At 46.0% G+C, this 21,629-nt stretch overlaps 2 protein-coding genes across 6 annotated transcripts; one reads left to right on the forward strand and one right to left on the reverse strand.

Moving 5' to 3' along the window:
• Positions 1-479: 479 nt before the first annotated feature.
• On the forward strand, positions 480-8,262 carry LRRC46 (leucine rich repeat containing 46). Of its 2 annotated transcripts, none has more exons than XM_083708859.1 (8): positions 480-619; positions 3,202-3,280; positions 3,386-3,494; positions 3,760-3,806; positions 4,930-5,039; positions 5,707-5,827; positions 6,326-6,486; positions 7,803-8,262. In XM_083708859.1, the coding sequence occupies exons 1-8, from the start codon at positions 610-612 to the stop codon at positions 8,183-8,185; spliced, it is 1,020 nt and encodes a 339-aa protein (XP_083564985.1). In that variant the 5' UTR covers positions 480-609; the 3' UTR covers positions 8,186-8,262. The 2 variants fall into 2 exon arrangements, with proteins under 2 accessions (XP_083564985.1, XP_083564986.1); XM_083708860.1 differs by having other exon boundaries at positions 5,758-5,827.
• SCRN2 (secernin 2) lies at positions 8,197-19,871 on the reverse strand. 4 transcript variants are annotated; one of them, XM_083708796.1, is made up of 8 exons: positions 19,422-19,867; positions 18,221-18,395; positions 16,716-16,897; positions 14,992-15,191; positions 14,069-14,284; positions 11,930-12,095; positions 10,617-10,797; positions 8,197-9,685 (listed from the first exon to the last, which is right to left on the reverse strand). In XM_083708796.1, exons 1-8 carry the CDS (start codon positions 19,556-19,558, stop codon positions 9,524-9,526), a joined length of 1,419 nt encoding a protein of 472 aa, XP_083564922.1. In that variant the 5' UTR covers positions 19,559-19,867; the 3' UTR covers positions 8,197-9,523. The 4 variants fall into 4 exon arrangements, with proteins under 4 accessions (XP_083564922.1, XP_083564923.1, XP_083564925.1 ...); XM_083708797.1 differs by having other exon boundaries at positions 18,221-18,399; positions 19,422-19,630; XM_083708799.1 differs by lacking the exon at positions 18,221-18,395 and having other exon boundaries at positions 19,422-19,536.
• Between the last annotated feature and the right edge of the window lie 1,758 nt (positions 19,872-21,629).

Genomic DNA, 21,629 nt, shown 5'->3' on the forward strand with positions numbered 1-21,629 from the left:
AAGGCCTACTTCGGACTGGGGCTTCCCCTCTCCTCAAGGTGCAACTCGGAAGACCCCCTTCTCAAGCCTTTGAGGCTTTGCAAAGGATGTCCCGCAAAGGATGCCTAACATCCCTCAGGAGAAACAGACCCCAATGCATGCACTCTCCTGGCTAGGCAGAATCCTGCTACAAGCTCTTGCCCGAAAGGGCACTGCGCCACCCCCACAAATCACCCTCCTCTCTCCCCTCCCGCAGTTGCAGCACGGCCACTTTCAAGGGAAGCCTTCTACGCCTTCCTAAGGGGAATCCCACATCACCCTCTCTGCCTGTTGCTAAGGAGATCCCGCGACTTCCCACCCGTTGCTAGGCAACCTCCAAGCTGCTGCGTCTGCTGCTAAGGCCGTTTCTCCCCTTCCCCGCTCCCAGGGCTTGTTGCCAGGACGACCTTGACACTAGTTCCGAACGGTTGCTATGGAGATTTCCAAACTGTAGCTGCTTCAGGTTCCCTTCATCCCCCCTCACAGCACCACAAATTCCCAGGGTGCCTCACACTCAGCATAGATAGGCCTGTTGCATTGCTGGGAGTCGTGTGGTCAAGGTATCCCGGCTGGTGACCCTTTCCATCAGTGATGTCAGGAGGTGAGTAATCGTGTCTGAAGGTGCCTTAACCCCAAAAGGGGGTCTTGTTCTCTGGTTCTCTGTGTGTTATATGCATTTTGTTGTTGTTTAGTCATGTCCGACTATTCGTGACCCCATGGACCAGAGCACGCCAGGCACTCCTGTCTTCCACTGCCTCCCGCAATTTGGTCAAGCTCATGCTGGTAGCTTCTCTGTGGCGTAGCGTGGGTTGTCAGCACCTGGGGCAAGGCAAGTAATTTGCGCCCCCTAACCCGTGGATTTGCGCCCCCTAACCCTAACCCCCAGATGTTGCGCCCGGTGCGGCCGGCCCCCCCTGCACCCCCCACGCTACGCCACTGTAGCTTCGAGAACACTATCCAACCATCTCGTCCTCTGTCGTCCCCTTCTCCTTGTGCCCTCCATCTTTCCCAACATCAGGGTCTTTTCCAGGGAGTCTTTTCTTCTCATGAGTATTGGAGCCTCAGCTTCACGATCTGTCCTTCCAGTGAGCACTCAGGGCTAATTTCCTTAAGAATGGAGAGGTTTGATCTTCTTGCAGTCCACGGGACTCTCAAGAGTCTCCTCCAGCACCATCATTCAAAAGCATCAATTCTTCGGCGATCAGCCTTCTTTATGGTCCAGCTCTCACTTCCATACATCACTACTGGGAAAACCATAGCTTTAACTATATGGACCTTTTCCAGCAAGGTGATATCTCTGCTTTTTAAGATGCTGTTTTTTAAGATGCTTTGTCATCGCTTTTCTCCGAGGAAGCAGGCGTATTTTAATTTCGTGACTGCTGTCGCCATCTGCAGTGATCATGGAGTGCAAGAAAGTAACATCTCTCACTGCCTCCATTTCTTCCCCTTCTATTTGCCAGGAGGTGATGGGACCAGTGGCCATGATCTTGGTTTTTTTGATGTTGAGCCTCACACCATGTTTTGCTCTCTCCTCTTTCACCCTCATTAAGAGGTTCTTTAATGCCTCCTTACTTTCTACCATCAAAGTTGTGTCATCTGCATATCTGAGGTTGTTGATATTTCTTCTGGCAATCTTAATTCCGGCTTGGGATTCATCCAGTCCAGCCTTTCGCAAGATGAATTCTACATAGACATCCACAACTATATCTGTGTAGGATTGGCTTTTGGGGAGGAGGAGAAATTCAGCAGGTGTAAAACTTCATTTGTCAGCATTATGGGCACTCAAGCTACTCTCCTGTGCCAATTGCTCTTAATAATTTGTTAGATCTTATTTGCTTTCCATTATAAATATTAAACAAGTTGGCATGTAAGAGCTAATGCGCAAAACTAGGTGAACTTGAAAATTAGAATCCTTTTGATTGACTGTGCATTGTATTATAGGGCTATTATTATTATTATTAATTTCTATCCCACTTTATATTTTTAAGGGGAAAAGCCTCAAAGCGGTTTACAACCTACATTAAAATGTCAAATAAAGCAATCCACAGTACAGAAGAAAGTCAAATATAAAGCATACATTTGAAGCAATGCAATTAATGGGAAACAAAAGTGTTGTTTTGAAGATTTCAAAAGAAAACATTACAAAGGAGATCAAGTGCAAAATGCACATTTAACACAGCAAAGCTAACAAACAAATTAATAATAATATTTCAAAAGAAAACATTGCTAAAAAAAGTGAAGTATAAAATGCACATTTAAAATGGCGTAATTAACAAGAGACTAAGAATATCTCAGGCATAGAATGTATCTGCTGCTGTTGCTGCCAATCTTGTAAATCATGGTTCATGTTGGGCAGCAGCTGTGGAACATTTGGGATTTTAAGAAAGTGTCATGGGCGCCAGTCACAATATGGCTTCCATGGGAGCATGAGATAGCACAAAATGGCTGAGACAGGACTACAAAATGGTGGAGACATGTCAACCTACACCAACCACTGCTGCATTTGCTCAGAGAACAGGTCTTGAGAACAATGTTCCTCTGTTCAGAGGAGAAAGGAAGATGGTTGTTCAGTCTTGCCAACCAATGGAGGGATGTGCTGATGTCAGTTTTTCTGGTTCTTTTTTACATGAGAATACACAGGCATAACTAATCAATGTTAAGTGTCTGAATATGCAAATATGCACTCAGTCTCTTCCTTAAAACCATATGAATGTAGTCAGAGCCTTGATGGATCACATCAAAGTCCACTTACATAAGCTTCCTTAGCAGAATCCCAGCAACCAGCAGGTGCCAGGTGATCCACTAAAAAAGGAATAGTTTCAACGCTGAACTACAAATTACGTTCTGCCCATCCCTGCATAGGGTTGCCATATGTCCTGTTTTTCCAGGACATGTCCTCTTTTCATGGGTAGAGTCGTCATAGCAAGCCATAGTTAAATGTAGAAGTCGGCAGATGTGTCCTCTTTTTTGCTCTTCAAAATAGGACAACCCTAGAGCATCATGAAGTCAATGAATAGAAAGCAATTTGAGCCTTTAGAAGACATGCTTATTTTTTTATTACTACCCTTTGTCTAATATGGCACTTCAAGTGAATTGTTAGCTAAACATCACCTGGCTTTGCAATCTAAAGGGAATTCCAGTGGTTTTGCTTCCAGATAACTCACAGAAGTTATCTCCCCATAGGAGGAGTGAGTATGACGAAATCCCTCATTGCTCAGAGGAACCTGAACATTTCAGTGGAGAAAGAGTCCCCAGAGAGTATGTGAGTATCTTATGCATTGAGCTTTCATTCAGATGGTGATAATATTCAGGGCTGGAAGGAGAGACGATGTGGTGCTGATTTCTGATAAACTTCTCTTCCTTTTAGATCCCAAGCCTTGACTTCTCTTCATACCCTCCGGCTAGACAGAGAGAGAATTAGCTGCATCGCAAATCTGCAAGGTTTAGAGCAGGTCCACAGCCTCTACCTGCAACAGGTAAAATATGTCACCACACCATTAAATGCCATGATACAACAACATTCTCTTGAAAAGATGGGGCTCTGTCAAAGCCTGGTCAGTTAGTACAGAAGCATCCCAGGAGAAAGGTATTGGGCCAAGTTCAAGGACACTGTGAAAAAGTTTGGTTGTGTGTTGAAGCGTACTGAACCAAGAAGACAGGCAGGAAAAATTGCTTGTGTGTGTATTCATGGGCTCCATTATTCAGAGGTTCTGAAGCTGATTAATGTTAATTTCATTTTAGAACCAAATAGAGAAAATTGAGAACTTGAGCTGCTTTCCAAACTTGACGTAAGTAAAATTACTTGTTTTCCCAACATTATAAAGTGGAACCTCAGAAGCCAAACACCTGTAAACTTAAAACGTTTTGGCTCCTGAACGATCGAAAACCAAAAGTGATTGTTCCGGGTTTTGAATGATTTTCAGAAGCCCAATGTCTGGTGCAGCTTCCACAGCTTCCGATTGGCTGCAGGTTTCTCCTGCAGCCAATTGGAAGCCGTGCTTTGGAAGTTGAACGTTTTGGAAGTCGAACAGACTTCTGGAATGGATTCCGTTCGACTTCCAAAGTACATCTGTATCTATCTATCTATCTATCTATCTATCTATCTATCTATCAATCATCTATCTATCTACCAACCTCCCTACCTACCTCTAAAAGGACATTTTGTGCGGAAGTTAGATAATTTCAACCGCTTCTAAATCAAGCCAACTGGGGAGTCAATATTTTATTCACGTAGTGGGTCCTGAAGGAGGAATAAGAAGTAGTTCGATGAACAGAGCAGGGAAGGCTGTGATGCATAGGAGGATCATGGCAGAAGACAACCGGGAGTAGAGTTGGAGGAGATAAGGCGGCCAACCAAAGATGAGTTAGAGGATCCACACCATACATGTAAAGTACACCCAAAGGTCATTTAAAGTACGTGACTTCCCCCAAAGAATAATGGGAAATACAGTTCCCCCTCCTATTAAATAACATTCAATGCACATTTAGAGCACTTGGCTTCTCCAAAATGTGCATTAAATGTTCTTTAAATGTATGGTGTTGACCTGCCCAGAGAGGTATTATTCCCACCATAAAGAGAATATAGGCTAAAGGCCTTCTCTCTGGTGTGCTGGTTTTCGTTGTGGAGGGGATATTTTTATGCTTCCATCATGATAAGCAAAGGTACAGGGAGTTTTAATTGTGAGGAGCAGAAGTGCATTGCTAATTTTAAACCAATGCTGCGAATAAAGGAGAGTGAAGGGAAAAGAAGCTGACTGCATCTGGCTTTGAGAGTTGCATCACAACTCTTTCCTGCTGCCCAGTGAGAAGTAAATCACGGCTTCAGTGTGCAGTTCCCCTTCTCTAGAAGGCAGAGTCATCTTTGGTCTCCTGGATCTCACCATCTCCTATTGTGTTCTCATGCAACTGCAGTTTTCTGACATTAGCCGGGAACCGCATTAGCCAAGTGGAGAACCTCCATAGTCTCCCGAAGCTGAGGTTTCTGGATCTCTCACAGAACCGCATTGAAACACTGGACACAGGTAAAGCTTTTCCTACACCCGGTTTCACCACCTGCAATACTCTCTTGTGGACTATCAAGTCTCCTGGGATCCATTGTGGAAAGCAACTCACCCATCCATCTACTCTGGTGGGTATTAAGACTAAATCAAACTGGCCAGCTGCTTATCCAGCCAATTTGACTAATAAAACACTGGACTAGGAGTACTCTGTGCATAAATAACAAAACAAAATCCCTCATGAAATCCACTACCCCTGCCAACTCAAATTCTCTTGTGCAGGTGAATTTGCCGCTGGGTTGACACCCTTATTTTAGCCTGTTTGCCACCCTTATTTTAGCCTCAGAAGCTAGTACAGTGGTACCTTGGTTCTCAAATTTAATCCGTTCCGGAAGTCCACTCGACTCTCAGAATGTTCAGAAATCAAGGCACAGCTTCCAATTGGCTGCAGGTGCTTCCTGAACTCAAGCGGAAGCCACGTTGATGTTTGGCTTCCAAAAAATGTTCAAAACCCGGCTTACTTCTGGGTTTTTGGTGGTTGGGAGCCGATTTGTTCGTCAACTAAGCCATTCGAGAACCAAGGTTTGACTGTACCAGAAAGGCAGCTGCTCCATGTAAAAAAGGAGCTCATCCCCCATTTTTTGCTTCATGTGCTAAACTTGAGTAAGCCAGCCCTGCATCCTGTATCCAGTTTGCATTTATTCCCATCAGCTTCCCCGATTCTGCCTAACTTTCTGTACAGATGAGCTGCCCCGGAGCCTCATGATCCTTGACCTGACAGGAAACGAATGCACTAAGCAGAACAGCTACAGGTAAAGCCAAGAATCGATCCACGCTCCTGCATAATATCCCATCCAACAGCTTTATGCATGTGCATCCTACCCATGTAGAACCTACAGGTGAGGGATGAAGAGTGCAACCCCCCAATCCGGTTCCCTGTGTTGGCATACTGCCCCATCTCTGGGACCTGCCTGCCTGTTGCCTGGGTATCCTGCAGGAATGGAGGTTTCCATGCACAGTACCATAAGAAAAAGTCAAGGGAAGGATCAGAATGGATGGGAGATGTGGGAAGTGGTGGCAGGGCTTTCTAAGCAAAACAGCATGGCTTCTAGCAGCTATTTGGGGGGCGGGGTGGCCTCTGTGTCTGATTCTTCATTCAAGTGCCAAAGAAATGGGTGCATCTAGGAAGCTTGCCTCTCCTTTAGCAACTGTTCCCACCTCACCAGGGGGCTGCCATGGGCTTTGAAGATGGGAGTTGTTTTGTTTGACACCCAGCTTGAGAATTCTTGCTTCCTTCTGGCCCTCCCAAGGGAGCGTGTGTTGGCAGCTCTGCCCCATCTGAAAGAACTGGATACGCAGGGTGTTCCCAATCAGAAAGACACCGTCCAAACTGAAGAAGAGGAGGAGGACAGTTCAGAAGACAGCGACGAGGATTGGTCTGATCTCACTACATCTCTGAGCGTAGAAAAAGGTACCCCCAAAGTTTCCAGGCCAGGTTTTAGGTGTTAGGAACATCGGGGACCAAGGACCTTCTTTGCGTGGTGCCTCTTCCACGCGAGGTCTGGAGGATGGTAACACGAGAACGGGCCTTTTCTTAGTTGGAAATAACTTGCAGATAACTAATCGGCTTAGGATTTTATATAAGTTAAGTGATGAATCCATTTGTATCATTTCAAAATGAAAAGACTGAAAGATGTTAAAAGCTAAAGGTAAATTTTATAAGAACTGTGATTTGGAAAACCGTTAAATGGATATGCATGGAAATTCAACCAAGGGGAAGCGAGGAAGTCACTTAACAATGTTAATAAGTATAATTTTTAATAAGATTATGATTTGTGTTTGTTTGTCTTTGTGAAAATTAATTTTAAAAATTGGGGGGGGGGGAGAAGAGGAGAATGGGCCTTTTCTGCAGTGGCTCCCCATTTGTGGAATGCTTTCCCCAGGGAAACTCGCTTGGTACATTCATTACCGAACTTTAGGTGCAAGGTGAAAATGTTCCTCTTTTCCCAGGCCTTTGGCTGTTTAATATTCTACAGCCTTTTAAATGTGTTTGTGGGAGGGAAGGGGCTATTGTTTTATTGGTTTCAACAAAATAAATGTTTTTATCTGGTGAATAACTAAAATGTTTTCATCTTGTGAACCGGCCTGAGATTTTTGGCGGTCTGTATATAAATCTAATAAATAAGATGCTATGTGTAAGTTTATAAAGCAAAGTTTATTAACAGTCATTACATTTATACACAGTATGTCACTTCTCTCTGTTATGGAGCTCTACGTAGCATTTCCAGAGGGTCTTCCCATTTATGGACTGACCAGACCCAGCACTCCATAGCTTCAGCAGAGCAGCTGCCTCATGTCCCTGGGATAATTAAGTGCAGGAAATCTGAGCGACTCTCCAACTTCCTGCCTGATCTGGTTCCGAGGCCAAAAGGACAGTCGTTCCAGTGACGCACACTAGACAAAAACTTGTGGGGTTCCACTAGTCATCCCCACATAAAGGAACACTCTGTGCCCATTCCTAGAGCTGCCGACACAGAGCTCCCCACGCCTCTCGAGCAATTGTCTTCTGGATGATGCAGACTCCATGTCATTGCAAATAATTCATATTATTTTTGGCCAAGAGTGCACACACTGTTGCCCTTAAAAAAAAATCCCCTGGTAAGTCATAGATTCCCACTGCACATTTGCTGAGAATGGACAGTAGGAAAAGGAATTGGCGGGGAGGCATTTATCTAGTGCCAGACACAGCGGGCCTGCTTTTTTACTTATATCCTCTTCATTTGGCAGACTTCTTTGCCGACCTCCGTGAGGAGTTAAGAGCCCACTCGGCCCAGCGGAGGGAGGAGGAAGCGAGGGAATACGAAGACCGCTTGGAGGAGCTGAGGCAGATGCAGAATCTGAGAGAGCTGGTGTTCAACACAAGCGAAAGGCCGCCCTGGCCATTCGGTGCACCAGAAGTAATATCCGCAGCCCCGGAGGAGAGCGTGCTCCAAAGTGATCATCACCACCACCCTCCTTCCACCCTTTCGAAAACAGCAAACCCAACACCCAAAAAGGGGCCAAGAGCCTCAAAGGGGAAGGCTGGCGGCTCAAGTCCAACACAGCTGAAAGCTTCAAAGGGAGAGGGGTCTGGTGTAACGAAAACCACAAACAAAGGTGTAAAGAAATGATTAGTGCATCCTTTTGCTTTTCGTTTTTAATTTCTGCTTTATTCTGTCAAACAAATACAATACTTCTTTGAATCTAATCAGCAGATGGGTTGTTATCCATCATTTAAGTGTGGAGGGGCATGGCAAGGAGGCCGAAAACTGACAAAGGCCCTCTGCTGAAACCTTTAGGCAGTACTTCCTCTAAGTGAAGGGTGCAAGCGGCGAGGCCAGTTGCAGGGTTACTCAGGCCAATGGGGCTTGCTCCTTCCTAAGGACATGCAGGAAGGCTTTTTTGTGCCTGTTGAAATTCTGACCTACTTGATGAAAACCGGCTTACCTGTGAAACCTATTCCTGGGAAGTATAGAGTTATGAGGCCGCTCAGAATTCCTTGTTAAGAGTTTGGAGCTGCCTAAAACTTGGCAAGGAAACAAAATAACGGTGCAGGTCTGAAACCTTGCATATGCCTTTTAAAGGCAATCTGCGTCATCTCCCCAGTGTATTTGTGCTATATGCAGGTTCAGATTAATCACAGATTTGCACCATCAAACCTCTGAAAGGTTTGGGACGGGATATTTGTTTAGAAGGCAGCTCCATCCCAAATCATCTCAGCAACTGAGAACAGTGGTAAGGCTGAGGATACAGAGCTTGGAAAAAAAATAGTATCAGGATTGCAGCATCCATAACAGAAGAGAGGAATATATATCTCACAGGTTATTCTGTAGTGCTGTGTCTACAATAATACACTGGTAGCATTTGCTGGAATCTCGGGTCGTTTTAAGAAAAAATGTTTGGGAAATCTCAGACAGATGTTAAAATTCGAAGGACTGTTTCTCTGTTTTAGAAGAGAAAAAAAACACAGCCCTTCCCCCCATATTATTTTTCTCGGTCCCTCCAAACCAAAAATGCAGTGACAAAACTAAAAGGGAGCCCCATCTATCTTGCAGACTGAGATCTATCTAGCGCGTCCCCAGCACCTCAGGCCAAACAATTCCAAATGTCTTCTCTCGCTCTACTTCATTGCTTCTGACAGTAGCCAGTTGGAGGTTCCAGAAGTGCACTAAAGAGCTACCCACTTCACTTGTTTGTCTGTAGCCCTTAAGACGCAGAGGCTGCTCCATATTTCAGAACCACCAGCCTTCACGAACTTTTCAAAGCCGCAACCATGCCTGTGGTCTTCACTCTTGCAGCAACAATGAATTCTGAAGGCTGCCTATGGCAACTCCACAATTTTAAGGTTTTGTTTTTTAAAAAAGGTGCAGCATTATCATATCATATAATCCAAGTAGGGTTTTGTTTCACACATGGAACTCTCAGTGGTCTTGGGAACGAACCTCGATCTCTTTGCCCTGATAGGGATCTTACTGTTTATATAACTTGATTTCTGTGACCACACAGTCATAAAAGAGGTCAGCCAGCTCCTGGGGTTTCAGAGTGAAGGAGCCTGCCAGCAGGTTCTTCATGGCCTCCAGGGCTTGCCGCTGAAATTTCCGCATAATCTCTTGGAGTCTCTGGCGCTCATGCTGGGGGGGGGGGAGAGAGAAAGAACGGGGCATTAATTATGGGGACCTTAGGGTGTTGCCATAACTCATTTGTCATGTATCCCTGGCATGGCGGATGCCGCCCCTCAATACCCATGCTTGATGTCATCTGGGGGGTGGAAAGGCGGACTTGGAAGCCAATTCGCTCACCTGCAAGGTTTCATGAAAAGCTGGGGTAATGCATTGGAGCTACAACTGGGTGGGACCACATCCCCAGTCAGGGCTGTTCAAACACTGGCTGGGTGGTAAAGAGAAGGGAAGACAAAGAGCAACAAGAAATGGAGAATAGCAGGTGGAAAGTGATTAGAGGCGTTCTGTAGAAAGGACTTTATGATCTGAAAGCAGAGATGATGTACAGTCGTACCTCAGAAGTCGAACGGAATCCGTTCCGGAAGTCCATTCAACTTCCAAAGGGTTCAGAATCCAAAGCGCGGCTTCCGATTGGCCTGCAGGAAGCTCCTGCAGCCAATCGGAAGCCAGAGAAGCACAGTCAGACATTCAGGTTCCAAAGAACGTTCGCAAACTGGAGCAGTCACTTCCGGGTTTGTGGTGTTCAGGAGCCAAAACGTCTGAGTACCAAGGCATTCGGGATCCAAGGTACGACTGTGATGTACTTTTGTAACCCAAAAATCTTTAATAAAAACAATGAGAAAGGAAGTGATTGGAGACAGAAAGGAGGACGGAAAGAGAGAGCTAGAAATAAGGCAGCCAACGAGCAGAGTTCAGAGAACATGGAAAGTGGAACCAAGTCAGTTTGGGTGACAAGGAGCTGGGCTAGAGGAAAGAGTTCAGAATGAGAACATGGGGGAAAGGGCCAGAGATTAGTGGAGTTGTAGTCCGACAACATCGGGAGGTGGTATAAGTCCCCCAGCCCCGATCTACAGTAACTGCAAGTGGTTCTTCAGGGCTTCACCTCATTGCGGTCCATAGTGTCCAGGACTAATTGGTGTTCCCTGTAGAGATTGTGCCGTCGGTCCACCCGTCTCTGAAACCTGGGCGTCTCCCTGACGGGGTCTTTGTCGCCAAAGGTCGGCGATTGCACTTGGTGAAAGAAAGTGACGTTGGGAACGAAGATGAAGGGTTTGAAGATCGACCTGCCGAGCAGGAGAGAGGAGAGGATTTGGACAATGTACCCGACACTCTTAATCAAACAGTTCCCCTAAAACACAGAGGGAACATATGAACATGACAACATGATTTATATATTTAAAAAGCTAAAAACAATTAAAACAACAATGCAATGTGCTGCTTTTCTGATGCTCAAAGCGGTGACCACCAACTTGGACAAATTTTAAAATACGGTGAGACAATGTCATGCAGGATTAGGCTGCCAGTGGCTCCTAGTCAGGATGGCTGCATGCAAACCTCCAAGTTTTAGAGGCAGCATGGTTGCTGATTCACAGTTGCTGGGGAGCACCTGATGGAGAGGGTTATCGCACTCATCTCCTGAGAAGAGTCCGCACTGATTTACTGCCATTTTACTTAATTTGAGATGTAAAGATTTTTGAATACAGTCGTACCTCAGAAGTCGAACAGAATCCATTCCCAAAGTCCGTTCGACTTCCGAAACGTTCGGCTTCCAAAGCACAGCTTCTGAATGGCTGCAGGAGTTTCAGCCAATCGGAAGCCCCACTGGATGTTCAGCTTCCGAAAGAATGTTCGAAAACTGGAAAACACTTCCGGTTTCTGATCGTTTGGGAGCCAGAATGCTCAACTCCCAAGGCGTTTGGAAGCCAAGGTACAACTGTACTCCTTTTATTCATTGTTTAATTTCAGTATCACCTGTCCTATACCTTTGTTAGAGGGCAAAAAAAAACAGCTTTCTGGAAAAAAAGCATATTTCAGAAAGTCCTGCAGAAAAGGGAACCTATTAAATGAAGCATAAAATACTGACAGGATGAACTTTCTCACAACCATATCATTATAAGTATCTCAAGGCTGGTGGGAGAAAACAATGTTTTACAAGAAAGATAATTTCAGATTATGTCATGCTTATCTCGTTCCATAGATTATGTATTGGTTGGAGACTGGTCTTCAGTAAGTGTAAAAGGTGCATTTATTTTGTTCAAATAAAACTCTTTCCCATTCCAATAAATTACTGGGGAATAAGGAACTCACCTGAAATAACAAATGCACTTCCAATAGCTATTCTGGTTGGCCAGCAGGGCTCCTGTAACTTAGCAGGTGCACTCACCAATTTTAAGGAAGCAGGAGCTTCTGGCTTACCTGGAAGGGTCTGGCGTGGCCGTGAAGAAGTGGATGCAAGGCAGGTGAGGATCCTGCGGCAGGACGGACACCATGCTTCCCGTGGTGCAGAAACCTTCCGAATCGACGCAGATCCCACTGGCCTTGTCACTCAAGATAGTCATAATGGTCTCTGCGGTGATCTGCCCTACACATCAGTAAAGAGGAAGATGGGAAACTGTACCGATACCAGAAGAAGAGGGTGTCAGAATTCACAAATACTTGATGGAGGCTTGCTCTACTATGGAGCCAAGGCAAGGGGACAGATTTGGGGAACCGTCAAGCGTGGCGAAGTGGGAGGCAGGCGGACCAACTGGGCACAATCCACTGGGAAAGTTTCCCACATGAGCCGTGTTGGAAAATGGTCACCCATTTGGACTTTCTGAATCGGGGGCCAAAATGTCCTGGGCAGGGCCTTATTACTTGTGTAAGAGTCACTTCCTCTTGACTAATTTCTGCCCCACCCAAACCGACATGCAGAAGGACTAGGTGAGGTTCCTGAGTGTTAAGGGCAAAGGGAGGCATTCTGCATGTCCTCATAAGCACTCTCTCTGCACCAGATGATAGGTGGGTTCCCCTACGCCCAAATGCAACGCCTAACCACCGCACCAAACAGAATGGGCAGAAACGTGAGAGCCAGGAGTCTCAAGGTAACCAATCTCGCAATCTGATGCCAGCATTAAAGAGAGATCTATCCATTACAGTGGTACCTCCGGTTGTTCCGGAGGTCTGGTCAGATCCCGAGGTTTCCACAACCCGAGGACCGCTTCTGCACATGCGCAGACTGCTTTTGCATACGCACGCATGGCAAAACCCGGTAAAATACTTCTGGGTTTGCCGCGCACTCATCCCGAAGTTTATGTAACCAGAGGTTTACGTAAACGAAGGTACGACTGTACTACCGCATAGATCTTCTGGCCTACATCTAAAACCACAACTTTAAATAGATCTGTTACATTACATTATGGGGCTGCAAACCAAATGCTAAGTTCTCTGGGTCGTCCTTGAGTGATGCTTGCTAGGCAACCAGGAGGATGTTGGCATTTCCAGCTGCCACCCCAGTGGGGTCACATGACCAGCTGGGCTGTACTTCTGACTATCTGAACCAACATTAAGCGTCTCTATGGGACACGCTTCCCTCCACAAAGCCAATAATAATAATAATAATAATAATAATAATAATAATCTTTCTGGGAGATGAGATATAATGAAATAAAAAAATGCTTAAAATAACCTTTGTTAAGAAACCAGAAGCTTTTTTATTAGGAATTACAGGTACCGATATACCAAAGGAGCAGAAAAGACTCTTCATGTATGGAATAACAACCGCTCAGATGTTATTGGCCCAGAGCTGGAAAGAAGACAAAGTCCCTACCAGAGAGGAGTGGCAAACCAAGCAAATGGACTATGCCGAGATGGCAAAACTGACCGGAAAACCCAGAATCCAAGAGGATAAAAACTTTATAAAAGAATGGGAAAAAATTTAGTTATTTAGGAGAACACTGTAAGCAGATGGAAACATTAGCAAGATTTCGATTTCACTTGTAGCGTAACAATTACCATGGATAATATGGATTGATATAAAACAAGCATCGACAACCTTCGGCCCGCCAGATGTTTTGGACTACAATTGCCATCATCCCTGACCACTGGTCCTGTTAGCTAGGGATCATGGGAGTTGTAGGCCAAAAACATCTGGAGGGCCGAAGGTTGAAGAATATGTAGTATTAAATGTTTAGAATAGGTCCCCATGGAGGGGGTGGGAGTTCCAAGATTCAGAGGAAACTCTGTATATGGATATATACTGTGGTTCCTCGGGTTAAGAACTTAATTCCTTCTGGAGGTCCGTTCTTAACCTGAGGTATCACTTTAGCTAATGGAGCCTCCCGTTGCCATGCGATTTCTGTTCTCATCCTGAAGCAAAGTTCTTAAGCTGAGGTACTATCACTGGGTTAATGGAATCTGTAACCTGAAGCGTCTGTAACCCGAGGTACCACTGTATTTGGATTCTTTTATAAAACTTTGCATTTGTAAAATCAAATAAAAATCATTTCAAAACAAAACAAAACAAAAAAACCAAGCTTCCAAAACCCTACACCTCTACGTATTTTGGATACACACCTGAATGTTGGTGCAGCAGCTGCTGGCCAGCACAATAGCGAGCTTTGGCCGCCTCCATGCGCACAGGCTGGTGGGTGAGAGAGAACACCTCCAGGAAGCTGAACGGCCCTTGGCCACTCCACCATCCCTGGTCCCGGGCATGTTGCCTGAGGCCCGCATGCTCAGAGGTAATGTCGGTACCAATGCTCAGCTGGTTGGAAATGTTACGGGCACCTTCTGGAGGGTGGGAGGAGAGACAAGGAGATCCTGCTCAACCAGCGGGAAGTTTGAAAAGGCTTAACCGATCTGGAATACAATTCCATAATACATCTCAGCAGCCCGAGGTTTTATTTATTTATTACATTATATACTTCCTTTTACCTCTAAGGAGATCCGAGGTCCTAGTCTAACATTCTAAATAAAATAATAAATAAATAAATAAATAAATAAATAATACTCTGCCCATCTGGCTGGGTTTCCCCAGCCACTCTGGGTGGCTCCCAACAGAATATTAAAAACACAATAAAACATCAAACATTAAAAACTTCCCTGAACAGGACTGCCTTCAGATGTCTTCTAAAAGTCAGATAGTTGTTTATTTCCTTGACATTGGACGGGAGGGCGTTCCACAGAGCAGGTGCCACTACCAAGAAGGCCCTCTGCCTGGTTCCCTGTAACTTCACTTTTCTCACAGTGAGGGAACCGCCAGAAGGCCCTCAGAGCTGGACCTCCTTGTCTGGGCTGACCGATGGGGGTGGAGACGCCCTTTCTAACCACATACAGGGTTCTGAACTGAACTTTTCTCAAAGCAGAATCTGAACCAGGAATCTCGGCAAAGTAAGCAAACAAAAGCCCAGACCGTTCACAAAAGAGCAACGCCAGATAGTTCTGTGTATCTGTTAAGATCTAAGGTGTCCTGTCATCTCTTTCTGCAATGCACTCACCTCGAATCCTTTGAGCCGCCCAAAACCGCCCGGCTGTTTCTACAACCCAGGCTTCAGTGCGATCCGCAAGGAGGAAGGTGTTGTGGTAAATGAAGGGGGTCGGCTCCTCCTTGCAACTGCCCCCTTGGCCGTAACGTTCCAGGAGGGTTGTTATAACCTGGACTGCTTCCTGGGCACTGCTGCTCCGCTCCAAACCGAGCCTGAAATACATTATTTAGCCATTACTGCCTCTGCAAACCTGGCTGTGAACCAATTTACTCGGGGATGGATGACCAGTGGCTCTCTAGTCGTTGCTGACTCTACTTCCCATGAGCCCCAGCCAACATAGTCACTGGTCAGGGATGATGGGAGCTGTAGTCCAGCAACAGCTCAAAGCCCTCAGATTAACCACCTCTGCCCTAACTGATGCACCAAACTTATTACAGTATTCTTTAAAAAGCAATACATTTTCTCAATATAGATTTTAAAAAGAGGCTTTTAGGCGAACCAGGGATTTTTAAGATCATTTGCAAACCGTGACTGATCGCTATTAAAAAAATCAGACAGTGTTTGACGCTCTTTCATTCATCCAGTCGGGAATTTTGCAGTAACTCAACAGGACTAAAAAGGTTTCAGAAATAAACAAGTTTCCAATAACCGCCAATACTGTGGGAGACCCAGGTTTAAAGGACACCAATTACAACTGTTTGCTATTGCGATTCTTATTTAGTCTGGGGGGAAAGATTAAAGAGGGGGACACACACATGATAGCCACCTTCAAATATTTGATGGGCTGTCATTATAGATGATGAAGCAATTTGTTTTCTGCAGTTCAACAAGGAAGACCCTAAACCAATGGATTAAATTACAAGAAAAAGCTTTTTTATTAAATATTAGCGAGAACTTCCCGATGATTCCAGCTGTTTAATCGTGTAACAGACTGCCTTGGAATGTGAACTCTCCTTCGCTGGAGGTGTTCAAACCTACCAGGGATGATGCTTTCCTATTATGAACAACTATAGTGCTGTAAAAAGGGACGCGGGTGGTGCTGTGGGTTAAACCAGAGCCCAGGACTTGCCGATCAGAAGGTCGGCGGTTCGAATCCCTGTGACGGGGTGAGCTCCCGTTGCTCGGTCCCTGCTCCTGCCAACCTAGCAGTTCAAAAGCACGTCAAAGTCCAAGTAGATAAATAGGTACCGCTCTGGTGGGAAGGTAAACGGCGTTTCCGTGCGCTGCTCTGGTTCACCAGAAGCATTTTAGTCATGCTGGCCACATGGCCCAGAAGCTGTACGCTGGCTCCCTCAGCCAATAAAGCGAGATGAGCACCACAACCCCAGAGTCGGTCACGACTGGACCTAATAATGCTGTAACTCTTTACTTATAGTGCTGTAACTCTTCTTAGCTCACCAATTCTCAGAACAATTATTGAGAGGGTGTTCCCTGTCATTCCCATTATACAGATGCAAGAACTGAGGCCAGACCATCTTTATCCAAGTGCAATGACAGTATCTCAGCCTCCATGTGGGCCAGCAGCATGGGCGCAGCCAGGGGGGGTAGGGGGCTGCTGCACCCCCTAAGTCAATAAAAATCAATACAAATCTGAAATTCTGACCTCCTAATGAAAGCTTGCTCCCTAACAAAAATCTTGGCTATGCCCATGGCCAGCCATGCGATTACAGAGGAGCAGAGAATACAGCTTGAGTACAAGCTGATGATTCACAGCCACCCAACATGTCGCCTCTTACCTGACCAGATCCATCCCCAGCAAGGCTTCCTCCTCTGCCACAGGCTCCTTGGTCCACACCCCTTCATTGCCGATGCAGACCCCGTGCTCGTTGGCCCCCATCTCGGCTCCCCAGAGCCAGGCTGGTCGGCTGAGAATGACCGCATGGGTCTTCTCAACCTGGTCCACTTCAATATATGTGCACTGGGAAGAAAGGCAGCCTTTGAAACCAAAGTCCACGCTGGCACTTTCATTATTTTTGTTGTTTTGCTCACAAACAGAGTGATACGCTTCCCTGTTCAATGCGTTGTTTCTCAAGCCATTCCTAATGCATCTTTGCATAGGGTAAAGATATCCCTTCTCCATCAGCACCCTACTGAAATGAATCTGACACTAATGAAGCTGTGCTGATGTGAACAGCTATGGGGAAAAGAGCTTTTCAATGGGGGGGGAGGGACAGGGACGGACACACACAACTTCGCTGTGCTCCAAGGTGCTAACCTGAACATAACTTGCCATCCTCTATACATACTCCAATTTCCTGACGTCTTTCTTAAAACATTAGTACCCAGAATGGTACACAGGACTCCGGAACGGCAGGTCTGGCAGTGCATTAAGGACAGATTCTGCCACCTCTTTCCTGATAGTGGCTCAATTCACACATAATGCCGAGTGTGCAGGCTACTCGAGGGAATATCACAGCTGCTTTGCTCCTTCTCTGGTCCTGCTGTTTTGCAGGGAGCTAATCCATGGTTTGGCTTAACACACAGCCCAAACCTGAGCTTATGGTTTGTCACCTGCACAGACCATGGGATGCAAACAAGAACAAGCCTTGGCTGCAGTTCATGGTTTGTCTGGAGCAAGAGAAACCATGAGCCCAGGTTCAGACGGCATGTTAGGCCAAACCATAGGCTAGTGCACAGCAAAGCAGTAGAAGCAAAGTCACTATGGACTTCATATGCTCATGCTAAACCGTCAGTTCTCAACAAGTATGGCAAGCCACACTGATGTGCCAGAAGATAACAACAAATGTGGTAGGAAGGTTTAAGGACAATCAAGCATTTAAACATTTCAGTGTCGTATAAAGCAATTGTTTTTTATTTGCAGAATATGGATAGATATCATTTCAAAATGAGAACAAAAAGCATCAGGTCACACTGATGACAATCCTAGTTGTGATCTTTTCGTTTTCCAATTATCAACGAAATTTTGGCGTGGCAGGAGCAAAATATTTATTGTGTAAGTGTGGCCCAGAAAAAAATGTTTGAGGACCAGTGTGCTAAACCAGAGTTTGATAAAGCATAGTTTGGCTTAGCACTACCTGCAAACCTGATAACTGCTTGGAAAGTGTTTTGTTCATGGAGAATGTATATGCCAGTAATTGGGGATGGTTTGTGTGCCCTGATTTAGGATGGACCGCAGCAATGGATACGTTGGAGATGTGACTTCTCATTACTTTCTAGAACATAACCCTCTCCCACAAATGCAGCTCCATGCTCCTATACTGCATGCTGGATTTTAGCTCACCTGGACCTTTGCCCCCTTGGCATGGCTTCTGGCTGGGAAATAGACTACCTCTTGGACTTCATCCCTTGGCCGGTCAGAATTCTTGCCAAATATGATCTCTCTGGCCGCAGAGGCCGGGGGAAGAGAGACGAAGCAGTCGCAGGAGGAGGGTCCACAGGGACAAGGGTCAGCCATTCTATCTACAGGCAAGACCACAAGACAACAGCTGGAGATTGTAGCTTCCACTCCTGCTAAGTGTTGTATGAGATTCTCTGTTTTCTGACCTGGCGGGAAAGTCTCTCCCACTTTATTTGAAGCTAGTGTGCAATGCAGTGCTAAGCATGCCTACTCAAAACGAAGCCCTGTTGAATTCGGTGTGACCCACTCCCTAGAAAGCGCGGTTAGGATCATAGACTTATCAGCTCAAGGTATGCAAAGATAGCAGTCACAAACAGGGACAGCAGGCTCCTTTAAATGCTTATATGCCACTCCTACAAACACCTGTATGAAAAGAGGTGCTGGAACTCACCACAAATGCCTCTCTTGTTCTCTTATAATGGCAAGGCACCACCTGAAATACACCGGAACTCAGTTCCAGCGAGTTCCGGCTGAAAAAATGCCCTGGACGCCCCTGCTTCCTAATGTTCTACCTCCCCCAACCCCTTTGCCGGGCCCAAACTTTTCACAAGCCTTTTTTATTTTTTTGCAATATTTAAAGCCCAGCCCTCTCTAGTGCATGCTATGCATGGCAGAGAACCTTGCACCCCTGTAACTTTCTCATGGCATGCACAATAAGAGGGCATGTGCCACGGTGCAGTTTTTAATGTATATAATTATTATGCACCCACCGACTCACCCACGTCTATCCTAGCAGGCCTTGCGGGGTGGGGTCCCTGCTCAAGGATACTTTACAAAGATCGCCCTACCTCCCCCAACCCCTGCAGCAGCCAGGGCTTGGCGGTGACTATTGCACTTTTTCCTAACTCTCGCAGGCCCTTCGCAATTTATCCTTTTTTGAAACGGCTCGCTCCTCCTCCTGCTGCTGCTGCTGCAATCGAGCCGATTCACCATGCTGGTCCGTTTACTATTTGCTATTACGCTTGCAGCTGTTCCCCCTTCTGCTTTGCCCAGGGCCTGCAGAGTTATATTCTATATAATGATAAAATACTTTTCTCGCGCTTGCACTCCCTCCCACCAGCCCCTAATCCCCCACGGCTCTTACAGGCTTCCGATGCAGGAGGCAGGAGCCCCGACTAGCCTTCCCCCGCCGAGTCTTCCGGATGTGCCGCGTTCAGGGAGGAGACGAGTCCGCCGTCTGCAGCGAACCGGGGTCAAACTTTGCAAAGCTGAAGACGGCATCGGAGAACCGGCGGCGCTAGGGCCGGCTTATGTTTGGAGCTGCCTGGATGATTTATTAAGAAAACGTGTGTGGGGCTTGGGGTGTATGTGTGTGGTGCTGTCGTTGCCCCAGAGGGACACTAGAGGGCGCCCTTCGATCACGTACCGAGCCCAGGACGTGAAACGCAGGTTTCTCTTAAGAGTGGACAAAGCGAAGTAGAAAAAAAAAAGTTACTCAAGTGTCTGCAGACGCAAACCTGGCCCAACTTAAGGTGTTTGGGGGCCCCGAGGTGGATAGTCCAAATAGCTCGTTTGGAAAATCCAAATACAGGAAGTCGGCCTTACTATCATTTTTATTTTATTTAAACCCCCCCCCCCCCAATTCTTCGCTGCCAGAGATAAATAAAAACAACACAATCTTTTCAATCAGGCTTACAGTCTAGAAGATTAGGGCACAAAAGAAAAAAGGCTTTCTCATGAGGCAGGAAATTCTCCCAATGAACCCCCATTGTTGTTGTTTTGTTAACTGTGTCTACTACTCTTCATCGGAAGAGCCCAGGGCGGTTCGCAACAGGAAAATACAAAATGAGAATGCAAAATACATAATAAAACAAAAACAAACCAATAGCACACACCCCCTCCCACAAGCACAGCTTGATTGTAATTTCATTTCAAGATCAAATCCATATTATTTTGGTTTGATCCATTGTCACAAGGACCCTAAAAGGCTAGTGCCTATTCTGCCTATGTATTAAGTAATCCGGTGCTGAACCCATTGTGATCTTGCACACCGAAGACGCCCAGCTTCAAGAAGGATAAGGCTCCTGGGCCTTTAATCGTTGTGTACAAGAGGGAGTTTCAGCAGGTGTAGCTTGCCATCCCTGGAGCCAGGCCAGGAAGGCAAGCTACATCTGCTGAAATTCCCCTGCTGGGAGGCCCTCTTTTCCACAACTACTAAATATACAGGAGGCCGGCCTTACTATTATTTTTATTTAATTTAAATATTCTCCCCCCCCCCCCCCATTCTTTGCTTGCAGAGACAAATAAAAACAACACCATCTCTTCCCTCAGGCTTACAGTCCAGAAGGTCAGGGCACAAAAGAAAAAAGGGATGGGGAGGGTAGAGGAAAAGAAGCAAACAGAAACCACATCCTTTACATTACAAGGTACATAATATGAGCAGCTTGGATGAAAACAGGCTGCTCACAGTTGAGAAACAGGCCTTGGTGAGCCCCTGAGAAATTGCCTGGCAATCCAGCTTTCGTAGCTCTGACTATAATGCAGCCAGAAGTTGTTGACCTTGGAGGTCGGGGGCCTCACCCTTCTGGAAACTGGAGTCTGCCAGCTTCAGATACCATCAAGCCCACATAAGATGGTCTTTGGTGGCTCTTCATCTCCAGGCTGTTGGTTCTAAATTCACTGGCAGACTTTGGTCTTTCAAATTGGTGCCTTGGGGAAGCTGCATCTGCCGAATGTCTGTTTTAGTAGGGAGAAGGGACCTAATCCAGCTGGTCAAGTGTTCAAAGTTCCTTCTTGTCTACTACTGCTTTCCTATCTTTAGCCTCTGTCCGCCCTCTTGTGCCTTCCCATTCATTTTGATGGGGCAGAATTTCCCAGCAGTTTGTGCTCCATGTCCGGCAAGCCCACACACTTCATTGAGGGTTGGCACTACCATTAGGCAGAGGGAGGTGGCTGTCTCAGCCAGCAGAGGATGGAGTACAGTGGCATGAGTTTTTGTGTTTGCCACATGGCTTGTCTGCTGTCATGAAGTGTGCCAGCCCGTCGCCAGTGTTGGAGTTTGGTCAACTTCCAGAATGGAAGGGGGATGCCACCTTGAGATGAACCTGACATTCAGAAGACATCTTAAGGGAAGTTTTTAATGTGTGACATCTTAGTGTATTTTTTGTTTTTGTGGAAGCCGCCCAGAGTGGCTGGGGAAACCCAGCCAGATGGGCGGGGTACAAATAATAACTTATTATTATTGTTGTTGTTGTTATGTGCATCAGACAGGAAAATATCTCGGTCCAAGCTCTGCCTCAGGCCCCTTCCAGTTTCTTGCTGTTTTTGGGTGGGATTCAATCACATACCAACA

The sequence above is a fragment of the Podarcis gaigeae genome (assembly GCF_964106915.1).
Source record: "Podarcis gaigeae genome assembly, chromosome: 13".
Taxonomy (NCBI): Eukaryota; Metazoa; Chordata; class Lepidosauria; order Squamata; family Lacertidae; genus Podarcis; species Podarcis gaigeae.